Source organism: Impatiens glandulifera, unplaced genomic scaffold, assembly GCF_907164915.1.
Source record: "Impatiens glandulifera unplaced genomic scaffold, dImpGla2.1, whole genome shotgun sequence".
In the NCBI taxonomy this organism is placed as follows: Eukaryota; Viridiplantae; Streptophyta; class Magnoliopsida; order Ericales; family Balsaminaceae; genus Impatiens; species Impatiens glandulifera.
This window is the reverse complement of record NW_025919008.1, coordinates 164,042-176,574: the sequence shown is the minus strand read 5'-3', so window position 1 is coordinate 176,574 and position 12,533 is coordinate 164,042. Positions and strand designations below refer to the sequence as shown.

Genomic DNA, 12,533 nt, shown 5'->3' with positions numbered 1-12,533 from the left:
GAGAACATAGTCATGGACCTCACAAATTCCGAAACCATTCATGAGGTCCTGGGCCGAACCTGCCTCTTAAGACCGCGAGCACAGCTACGGAAGCTAACCATACGGATCTAGAAGATCACGGCAAGGTTCGAAGAGGTAGCATCGGAGGACACCTTAACATCGTTGGTGTTGGAAAGGCTTGAGAAAGCAAGAGGGGCACTCATTAAAGAAATTGACCGGCTGGAGACGATGTACGGACAAAGGGAACTACCGCACTATACAGCTCCCCGGATCGATACGAGTCCAGCTCACGGTCCGACACCTCCAAGGGCGAATCCGGCAACAGATGACACCGATGAAAGGACGGACCCTCCTCTCACCGGGCAGTCTCCACATAAACAACCGGAAGTCTCCGAACCGGGCGTCACAAAAGAATGGGTCCAGAGTCTCTTTCAAGAATTTGAAGACTCGACAGTTAACCCACTAGAAGAAAAGATGTAGAGAACCGTTCGCTCGGCACTCAAGTTCGCCAACACTACAAGGCAACTTTTGTCAAGAACAGAAGACCGGTTCTCAGAAATCGAAGATGATCAACAGGAAGAAGCGGTTCTGCGCAGCAAACACCTTAGGCGAACCGTGATTTTGGAAGATACGACCTCCGAGATAAAAGAAAACTTCGACGGTTTCAAAGAGAGACCGATCAACGATTGACGGAGGTTACTGAGGACCTGGTCGGCACAACACTTGGACGGGTCTCCGAACTTGAGAAGAAGAATGAGGGTCTCGAGGCCGAGCTCAAGGCGCTCACCGCACAAGTTGCCGAACTACTCAATGCTAAAATAAATGCGGATGACGCGGTTGTAGAGGCAAATGCCCGAGCGGCTCAAGAAGTCCAGGATGCGTTGGACAATGAAGCAAGAAATGCGAAGGATCCACCACGACTTCCCGAAGAGGAAGAAGCCGACCGAATTCGAAGGACAGAGGCTCAGTTCCCGGGATTTGCAAAGACGGTAGCCGCTCAAGCGGCGAAGGATGCTGAGCGGTTAGAAAGAGAAAGACAAAGGTTAGAAAGCTTTGCAGCCGATAACAAAAAGAAAAAGGCGGACTCTTCCATTTCAGTTCCGACAAAGCGAAAACGGGAATCCTCAAAGAAGGCTCAAGTGGCCGATCTGCTAAAAGAGGTCACTGACACGGCTATTAAGAGTATACCGGATCAGGATACTCAAGTCGAAGAAGAGGATGAAGTGCATCTACAGCGGCGGCCCACAAGACAACGAGTCTCCGAATCGGCCAGTCGACCGCAACCAGTGAAGAAAAAGCGGAACAAGAATCTGAAGGCCAGCTATGACTTCTCGGACTCGGAATAGGGGCTCTCTTTCTTTTACCTATGCTTGTCTTAGTATTTCTATATATTATTTTCGGTTATCTATCATATATATAAAGTTATTTTTGAAACCGGCCTACGTTTGCAAACTTACATTGTTTTGATAATTTTAAATAAAATAATCAAAAAGGGAGAAATTAATAAGATAAAAGATAAGACTAAATTTTTCTCAAAATTTTTCCAAATTTTTTTTTAAAAACTTCTCCTAAGTCAGTTTCAAAAATCCGTTCAAAGAGAGAACCAGCCTACGTTTGCAAACTTACATTGTTTTGATAATTTTAAATAAAATAATCAAAAAGGGAGAAATTGTTAGATAAAATTAGACCGGTTCACATAAACCTAACTTAGATAAACCTTCCATGCAGGAACAAGGAACCAGACAGGTCAAACAAAAGAACCGGCTAAAGAAAACTAGCCGGTCAAGTCACTAAACCGACCAGGAACACTTGGAACATGACCGCACAAAGAAAGGATCGGCCAAAACTTAAAACCGGAAACATCAGACAGCCGATCAGCCACAAGGCAGAGGAATAACCGGAAGAAGTCCGGTTATATCACTCACACCGGAAGCCATCCGGTTAAGTCGAATGACCGACCAGTACAAGAAGACAATTCGGGTATCTGATGAGAATGATACCAAAGGAACAGACTGAACACTTCCATATCCATACAAGTCTGAGGAAAGCCTGCAGGTTGCAGAAGACAGTCCTACAGGATCTTTCCACTTCGGGATAAGTCAGAAAGGAGATCCTCCAAGTACAGACAACTGTCTAACACACAGTGTCCACATTGAGTAAAAGACAAACCTAGCAGGTTTGTCTTACACACCGGAAGAACAGACCGCCAGGTCAGAGATTGACCGTCAGGTCTGAAAAGATGACCGCAAAGTCTGAATCACTAAATCACTGAACCGCTGCACCTCTGCTCAGCCAATCAGATTCAAGGAAGTGAAATATGACCGTTGGCATATTTCACCTATAAAAAGGGCAGTTGAAGAAGAGTAAATGCGGGACAAGTAAGACAACAAGAAATTCTAAGAGCATTTATTTTACAAGCGAGAAGACTGTGTTGTTCTAGAAAGCCTAAGTGCTAAAGTTAAAGTGTGTGTTTTACAATTTCGGTATAAATTGTAAGGGTATCATCGAGCAGGAAATAAGTCTCGATCGGATTGTACTTGTATTCCTTAGTGAATATCCTTCTCGCGGTTTCGAGAGGAAGGGGTGACGTAGGAGTTCTATCTCCGAACATCCATAAAATCTGTCTTGTTATTTACTGTTTGCCGGTCTCATTATCTAACCGATCCGTACCGCTCCAACCTACCTAATCCTATCCAAGCCAAATCTCCAGATTACCGAAACCAACCTATCAAACTTCAAACCTTCATCATCTGAAACCGATTATACCTATCATACAAGTGTGCTGCTTCAACCTGAAAGCAAACCTCTTCCGCGCTTGAACCTAGTTCAAGGGTTTGTGACAGTTTGTGTAGTATTGAAACCCCGATGTTAATTTCTAACCGGATTAACCACCACCCTTCGAGTGAGAACCGCTAACCGGTCCAACCCCGGTCCTCCAGCGGCTACCTAGATCCTAACACCTAATGAAGAAACTATTTGTTTTCCTTTTCTTTTTTTTTCTTTTTTTGTCTATCTTTTGTCTCTTTCTATTGTCACCCCGGAACTTAATACTTTTTTAATTATGGCCCTAATCTGTTAGGCCGACTGTCATTTAGCTGTAACCATAAGGGAGTATAATGAAAATATATACTAAGTCACTCCCTTACATGATTTTATAAAGTAATTTTTTTGAATGAAAGAGCATATGCTCATACTTTTCTCATCTTCCAATCTTATTCAACCCTCCCTAGTCTTCGTCGTTGAGGTGAAACAATCTTCTCTTCTCATCTTCTTTTAAAAAATATATCAATTGGTATTAGAGCCGACGATACTCACGATGGTCAAAACCATACAACAGTCGGATAATGACTTCTTGTGTACACCACTAACTTCAATTCCTCGAAAGTTTGAGGAAATGCGAAAATGGATGGAAAACAAAATAGGTTCGATTGAGAACAACTACACATAGTGGTAAATAGAGATGGAGTTGGTCTTTTAGGTAGTTAATAGATTTGTCCCGAAATACGCCACCAATGAATAAAGCTTATGTTCTATCGATCCGTTTGATGAAAATAAATTTCCCCAAGTTCGATGGTACGAATGTGGAAGGCTGACCGATTTCAGTAGAACAGTTCTTTTGTATGGAAAAAAACTGTAGATGTGAGAACGGTGGAGATTCCACAGATCCATTTCTTGAGAGTCGCTAGAGCATGGTATGGTTTGTTTGTGTAGACAAGTAACTCGATAATGGCATTGACATGGATGAACCTCAAGAAAACACTTTTGGAGCAATTTGGTCATTCAATTTTTGATACGCCTATCGACCAAACAAACTTAAAGTAAGAAATATAGTTAAGTAATTCCTTCAGGTCAAGGAGGAGGTGCACCCAAGTGATAGATTTCCGGAGTTAAAAGATGTTTTAACCACCCATGACAGCAATAAATTGGAAACTAAAGATCGAATCAACAGTATACCTATTGAACCTTCATTAAATGAATTTAATGGGAAACCCAAAACAACGTCCATGAATGGATTCAACTCATGGTTACCAGTCCATTTTGAGGCTAGTAATGTGGTGCATTGCCAATATGCATTTCAAACACCTTTTACCCTTCCCCAGCAGAAAATCATCTTCATTATGCTCCATATAATATATTTTCTCAAAATTATTCCCATGATAACTTGTTCCATGATTTACAATATTTTGTTATCATAGACTTCGAGGCTACATGTGATAAGGAAAATAATGTTCATCCTCAAGAGATAATTGAATTCCCATTTATGATTGCGAGCAACGTAACGGGCCAATTGGAAGCTTATTTTCAGACTTATGTACGTCCAACTTGCAACCAACTGTTGAGTGATTTGTGCACCAATTTGACAAGCAAACAACAAATCCAGATGGACAGAGGTGTGAATCTATCGGAAGCTCTCCTAAGGTATGGTTAGTGGCTTGAGAAAAAGTGTATAAAGAACACTAACTTTGTTGTGATGACTGGGTCAAATTGGGACTATCGGGTGATGCTTGAGTCTGAATATATAAAAATATATGAAAGCCACCTTACTTCAAAAAACGGATTAACATGGAGACCCCTTTTGGGGGAGTATTTGGAGGGAGGAGTTCCAATCTGAAAGAGGCAGTCTAGATGGCGGGGCTGACTTGGTAGGGGCGAGCATATTATGGATTGGACGAGAGTAAAAACATTGCTCGTCTGCTGACATATCTAATTTATAAGGGATTCATATTCTCCTTCATTGATTTCCTTCTTGGGAAACCTCATGTTGTTAATCATCACAACCACCGTTCCTTAACAATAATAACATCCAATGACCAAAGATCTCTCTTTAGTGAATTTTTAGTTCAATGCGCTTAACAAGGGGTTGAGGATTTATGATTTTCCTGAAGAGCCTGCACATGCATAACTTGCTGAAGAAATGACTACTTAATTAAATCTAGATTTAAAGTTCTTCATATTCTTTAAAATGCATATAAACCATCAAAACTCAGGAAGTTTGAGATAGTTCGTGGTGATTGGTAAGAACTCCAAAAATAAATCCACCTAGACATCTAAAAATATGCAAAGAGGACAGATCGTTAACAATGTTTTGAATGTAACCAAACTCACGTCACAAAATAAAATCTAAAATTGCATTTGAATAAGTTAAATATTTATTTTAATCTAAACTCAAAACACTACACAAAATAAAATTACAATTGATTTTAAATTAAAAAAAATTAATATTATATTTGTGAGTTTGTAAAAATATCTTAGTTAATAATTAAATAAATAAATAATGTGATAAATAATTTTTTTTTATAAAAAAAACAATCTACATCAAATTAAGAAAGGTAATTTAAAACCACCACGCTGAAACCAATCCGAACCGATTGACAGTTTTTTCCCACTTTGGTTGGGGATCGGAGTGAATCCAAGAAAACCCAAAATATGTTGACCGGAGTTCGGGACATAGATGATATTTATATGCACCGAACAGATAAAATATAATTATATTTTTTATTGAAAATATATTACTTAATAAAATTATTATTTAATGTAAATATTATATTTTTATTTTTTATTTAAAAAATCTCTTTTATCTTTTTTATCTTTGCTTTTATCCTTAAAATTTATCTCTTTTTAAGATTTATAATAATTTTAATTACATCCTTTTCTCTTCTATTATCTCTTTCTAAATATATTATTCTCTATTGAATCTTGAAAATGTTTTCATGTTGGAGGTGAGTTTAACTCTTTATTAATATTATTTTATATATTATTTTATTATTAATTAATATAAATAATATAATTATTCGGTTTTGATCCCCGCAGTAAATCCCGTTCCCGATCGTGGCAGAGAACGGGACAGAATGGTATTGTTATTCTCGGAAATGAACAGATCCAACCCCATTACCATTTCTAAATGAAACCACTTTCATACCACCTGTGCATAGAGAAGAAGAGTAGAAAGGAAGCTAAAGTTGAGCAGGACATGAGCAGCATCCCGCATCTTCTGTCTGTAATGTTATTTGATGTCGTAAAGTTGAACCAACTAATTAACTAACTAACTGAGAAACGCGTTTGATGATTCTTTACCTTTTCTACACGTTTATCCCACTGGCCTCTGATCATCTTTCTTGTTTCAACTCCTCAACTCTCTACCTAATTTTGAAGATCCTCCCCTCAAAAAAAAAAAGATATACGATGCCAAGGCAGAATGAACAGTACACTACCACGGTTTTCAACGAGCTCTATTCTCTGATTCTAAATCTCATTCAACCTTCTCCTTCTCCTCGTCGGATGGTACGGCGGAGGATACCTCCTCCCTCGTTGCCACCTCTATCGCTGTTCGGAATGGCTTCGTTACTTCTCGGGATGTCCCTGTCCTTGATGCTATGTGGATCGGTTACTTTTTTCATCGGATTCATGTTGATCCCTTGGGTAATCACCGCTTTTTTCTACGTTGTTTGCTGCAGTTTGTCAATGTTTGCGCGCGCAGTATTAGGGCTTGCCATGCCTCCATCCATTTCTTTCAAGGATGATGTTCCAGGTTCAATTTCTCTTTTCGATTCATATTATTCATTATGCAAGCTTTCAAAATCTCTCACAACTTAAAAAAACTATAAATCCCCCCAACATGTATTGTTTGTTCTTTTTTTAGCCTTTAGGGAAAGAGGATCAATTAGGTTATCGTAGTTAAACATGATTCTTCTCTATCAACCAAACTTTTTATTATTAAATCTGCATCTCACTTCACTTCACTTGGAGCCTTGGGTAATTGGAGTTTGAAATCAATCATATAAATATATATAACAACTGTTCAAAATCTGCTTGATAGTTGCAAAAATGATCTCTATTTGTCTGGTTCAAGACAAGCTTAACTGTCCATATTCTCATGGTCTGGAAACATCTATAAACTGTCTAATTAGGGATTCATTGTTAACTGGTTTTTCAAATTCTGATTTTCAGTGTAGTGTGGAAGGTCTGGTGAATGAATGAGCTTACTGTAATATTAATATATTATGGGAATATCTACTTGGTTAGCTCTAGAAGCAGAGCAAGCTAGCGAACCAGGTTAAATGAGTTCTTATATTCTCATGAGTTTATGAAGTCAAGTGGTACATACATATAAACTATGTTAAACTTCTAATTAGCTAGCCTATAGAATTTGTGAGCTTGTGAAGTGAAATGGTAGATATAAACCTTCTTTTCTTTTATTAGCATGTAGATTTTGTGAGTTTATGAAGTGAAATGATATATATATACTTTGATATTGTATATTGAACTTTTCTATTATTACCTTAGTTTTTATTAGTTGTTTAAGATATCCGCCAAACCATATGTGCTCTCCACCACATCAGTCCGGAAGGGTCCTGTGCAATTCTCTAAAGCGGACGAGGATATCGAAATTCAAGTTACTATCGATGTCACAGTGCTTGGTTGATTATACTTTACTATATCCAAAAATCTTCTTAATACAATTCTCGAACCTGATTTGAAGACAATGGACACGCTGAAACAATTGCATAATATTTTTAAGACAATGTAAATTTTAGGGTTCGTAACCCTAGAAAAATAAAATTTTCATACTACCATTAATGATTTCCTGTCCCGATCTATTGCCAACATCCAGGGGAAATTTGATCAAATGACCCTCAAATGCAATCCAGATCTTCTGCTACCGATTGCCGTGTTCCCCTGTGGCGGACCAATCAGATTGCAGCATTATTATTTTATTAATAAATCAATCTGGGTAGGAGACGGAGGGAGGGAGATCCGGAATCCGGGTTTCATTACGGGTTCACACCAGACGCCGTTAACGGCAGCGCCTGTTAACGGCATCAATTAATATAATAATCATATGATACCCAGATAAGATATCTTCGCTCAGGGCACCGTGTCAGAGGGAATGGTGAGATGCGATTGGAGCGAAGATTTCCACGCCCGTTGCCCTGACCCTCATGTAAACCCCCATACCCAGCCATGAAAAGACCATTTGCTTTTCATGAAAATACACTTACACGTCTATGTAAAGACCAAAATGACCGGGATTTTATATTTCCGTTTATTAAATATTAATTTAATGTATTAAAAATCACATGCAGCGATCTAATATTCGCTTCAATTAATTCATTCTTATTTTTTATTTTTTTTATTTAATTTTTTTTGTTGGTAAACGCTCAGGAGCGAAGACATATTCGCTGAAATTAATTTTAATAAAACCTCATGTAAACCCCCCAACCCACCCTTGAGAAGACCGTTTGCCTGCCATGTGAATACACTTACCCGTGTATGTAAAGACCAAAATTACATGGATTTTATATTTCCGTTTATTAAATATTAATTTAATTTATTAAAAATGACATGAAGCAACCGAACAAATCTTCGCTTCAAGTACTATACTAATTAATTTTTTTTTTATATCCGTTTATTAAATATTAATTCAATTACTTTAAAATGACATGCATGAAACGAACAAATATTCGCTTTAATTATTTAACTCTCATTTTTTTATTTTTTTTACGAGGAGACGATTGAAAGCGGATATTTCTTCGTTTCATATATTTTTAGCCTGACGTTCATGTAAAACCCCCTTCTCTCCCATGAGAGGACCGCTTGTCTGTGATATAAATTCACTTACCCGTGCATTTACATCCCGCGAATAAATCTTCGCTTCAAATAATAGTTTTATTTTTAATTCATTTTATGAATTTTCTTACGAAGATACGATATAGAACGAATATTTATTCGCTTCAATTACTTGTTGATATAATTTCAATTTCCCGCTACAATCCCACTCTCCATCATTTTCATTTTCATAAGCAACTGTTCATATTCTTCTCTCTCTATCTCCGGGCGATCATCCAAACACTCAACGTCGAAACCCTAGAGATTTCTTTTATTCTACAAGGATTTCTTCTGAAGATGTCAGAGAACCAAGGCAACAGCATGGAAGTGGATACCATCAACTCCCGAGAGGTCGTCTTGGCAGTTTGTAAGAGCATAAACGAAAACGAAACTGTCCCAAATCCTGCATCCAACATCAATCCCAGCAATAAACCAGAGAGGTAGGTTAATCTTATTGTGTTTATATATTTTCATCTCATTTTACACATGTTTATTCCATTTATTTAGTTGAATACTGATTTATGCTATCCCACCCAAAATAATGACTTCGAGGTTTAATAACTTGGTTACATATGAAAGGAAGAGGAAGAGAAATTAGAAGACGAATACGAAGTCGTCATCGACTGCTGAATCAGTTTCCACAGTTGCTGTCGAAGCTACTGATATTGCTGCAGGTACTACACATTTTGATGAGATTTTACCACCACCTTTTCCCCCTAAAAAAAACCCAATGTTATTCATACCTCCACTCCACCAGTCGATGAAGAGTTACCAGGACCACCCCTAGAAACCACTAGTATTTCTCCGTGTACTACACCATTCGATGAAGAGTTACCACCATCTCCCAAAAAAAACAAAACCATCAAGAAACGTAAACTGACATTTCTAACAAGATCATCACCTCATGGCCTCGCTCAACTGATTCCTAAATTGAGCGTAGAACAGAGGGAAGCCGTGAAGCAAATCGGGTTTGGTTCTCTTCTTACAATGGGTGTCTCCAAGTGCCCGACGCATTTTTCCAGACATGTAATCCAATCTTTTGACCCGGATAAGAGTTCTCTAGTATTGGCCAACAGTGAGGAGATCCTTATCGATGAAGATCTCGTACAGCTCGTGATGAACCTCCCTAGAGGGGCAATGAACGTAGTTGAGTCCGTTGGGGGGGACAAGACTAAGGACCCTGATTTTTTTAATTTCTTGAGGGATTGGAAGACCAGATGGACCGGGGAAGACTCAAAAGCTCCTGAAACACTTTCTATGATACCCAAGATATTAAGTAACACAAGTGCAGACAACGATTTCAAAATCGACTTCGTTGTCTTTGTTGTCTCAAGTTTTTTATGTCCAGTTCAAAATTCACGAGCAAGGTAAACATGTATTCAAACCTATTATATATCTAATTGTATTTGTGATTACTGACACATGTATTTTATTCATTTCAGGTTCAAAATTCTCAAATCCTTAATGGATGTTGATAACATAAAGGAGCTGAACTGGTGCCACTTCACACTACAACGATTGGTTGAAAGTGTAAGAAGTTGGAAAGAAAAAAGCAAGTAAAGATAAAAATCCATGATTTGATGGACCTATAACCCTTTTATTGGTAAGTAATGGTGCCTCTCTTGTACATGATTTATAGATATCAAATATTTACTAACATGTTTCCCATTCCTTTACTTCAGATTTGCTACCTAGATGGTGTTTTTGTGGAAGGTGAACGTCTGCCTTACGAAAGAAAATTTCCAATAATCTCTTGTTGGGATGACGTCACAGTGTTAGAGTTTACCAACTTAGAAGTTCGTGCCGATGGTTTTTGGCTTGGCCGGGCAAGGGCGCGCCTAGCAGCTAAACAGCCTGAGAATCCAGTTGACTCGGTTGAGGTAAAAGAAGACGATGATGAGGTATGTGTAAACAAGAAATTGACTCACATTTGTCTATATTATCCTATTTTCAAGACTAATGAAATCTGTTTTTCATAACCTACAGATGTTGATATCCAAAATCCTGCAAACTTTTAAAGATACAGCCCAACAGCTTAATTACCTATCAGGGGAGTTGGAGAAACGCAACATTGATCCGAAGCCTTTTTTTGAGGCCGGTTTCCTGAACCTAAGAGAGTCTGAAGGGTTCATGAAACACTTGAAGGTGGTGAATGATGGTGAGGTTCGTGTAGGTGTGGAAGATCCTCCAAGTGAGGCACTTGGGGACACTCTACAGTGTGCGGGCTTGAAAATCAATAGTCCCCCTGTTGAATACCCCTGTGAGAATGTAGTGGAGGACAATGCAGACAATCCATCAGCACGGGTTGAACTGAATGATTTTGAGGATGTAGTTATGCAAGATCAAGAAAATAGCTCAGATCATGTTGAACCGAATGATCTCGATGATGCAGTTCTGCACAATGAAGCTCAGTCACTCCCTGTTCAACCGAAGGATCTGGAGGAGGTATGTCAGGACATTGAAGATCAATCACTCCTTGTTGAACAGGAAGATCAGTCACCCCCTTTTCAACAGGACGAACCTGAGGATGCAGTTCTGCCCAACAAAGCTGACTCATCCAACGTTGAACCAACTGATCATCAGGGTGAATGGAAGGAACCGGATGAGGTACACAAAGTTCAGACACCCACTGTTGAAGACGATGATCAGGGTGAAGGGAAGGAACAGGTTGAGGAACCCAAAGCTCAGCATGTTGAACCAAATGATTAGGGTGAAGGGAAGAAACAGGTTGAGGACCCAAAGCTCAGCATGTTGAACCAAATGATCAGGTTGAAGGGAAGGAACAGGTTGAGGAACCCAAACCTCAGGCTGTTGCACCAAATGATCAGGGTGAAGGCAAGGAACAGGTTGAGGCTTCTAAGGCCGTTGAATCTTTTGAAGATGAAGATGAAGATGATGGGGGGGACGCATCAACATTAGAGACTATCCTAAGAGGAAGATCACAAAAATTCCTGTGCACCTTCGATCCCCTTACATGAAAGAGGTTGCGGATATGTTGGACCACAAAATAACCAACAAGGAACAGAGATTAGCCGATTTTGTGTTTGATCAAGACCTGCCTGCATTGTAAGTTACTTCGCATGCTTTTACAAATTTGAAATATGAAATTAGTTAGTTATGTTCTTCTAAATGAATCTATTTTGCAGTGACGTTCTGTACGAAGGTTCACCGGGTAATATCACCCGTCGTCTCTTTCAAACAATGAAACTAGGTCAAGAAATTGCGAGCGAAGTGGTGGATGCTTGGTCCATAATTGTGCACTTCAAATGTCGTAGGTTGCCAAGGCATGAACCACGAATAATTTATTTTTCATCAATTTCACATGTAAGTGCTTCTCTTATTTTGTGTTATGTATCCTTCAATGTTCATGACATGAGAAACTACCATGTTATTTTGCTTTGAGTCTCCACCCTTATTTTGCAGGTTAGTCTGCAGCATGATTCTCTCTTATTTTGCCAAGCCCTTGAAGAAGACATGAGAAACTACCATGTCACAAAAGAAGACCTCATCTTCGCTGACCTGGTATGTACATATCCCTCAATTCCAAGTAACGAGAATGCAATAAAATAATAAATGTTTATGTTCTTTTTACAGATATTTTCTACCTGTCGTCATTTCCGGACATTTCTTTCTTGTATGTGTGAATATTAAAGACTCCCAAATCAATGTACTAGACAACTCCGGTCGTCCGCCTAGAATGAAAATTTTTGACAAGTATGTCCATTTGAGGAAACAAGTCGATAGTTTTTCGACTTTCATGGAAATGCAAGGCATACAAAGAATTGATGCAAAGGTTAAGAAATACAGGATAACGGCCCCAAACCTGGCTTGGCAAGACCAAACAAACAAGACAGATTGTGGTGTATATTTAATGAGACATATGGAAACATATAAAGGAGCGTTCAAGGATTGGGCTATTGACATCA

The 12,533-nt window shown here is 38.7% G+C and overlaps 1 protein-coding gene across 1 annotated transcript; it reads left to right on the top strand.

The window, feature by feature from the left end:
* The first annotated feature begins 228 nt into the window (after positions 1–228).
* On the top strand, positions 229–1,346 carry LOC124917328. Its single transcript, XM_047457784.1, has 2 exons — positions 229–476; positions 629–1,346. The coding sequence occupies exons 1-2, from the start codon at positions 229–231 to the stop codon at positions 1,344–1,346; spliced, it is 966 nt and encodes a 321-aa protein (XP_047313740.1).
* The last annotated feature ends 11,187 nt before the right edge of the window (positions 1,347–12,533 follow it).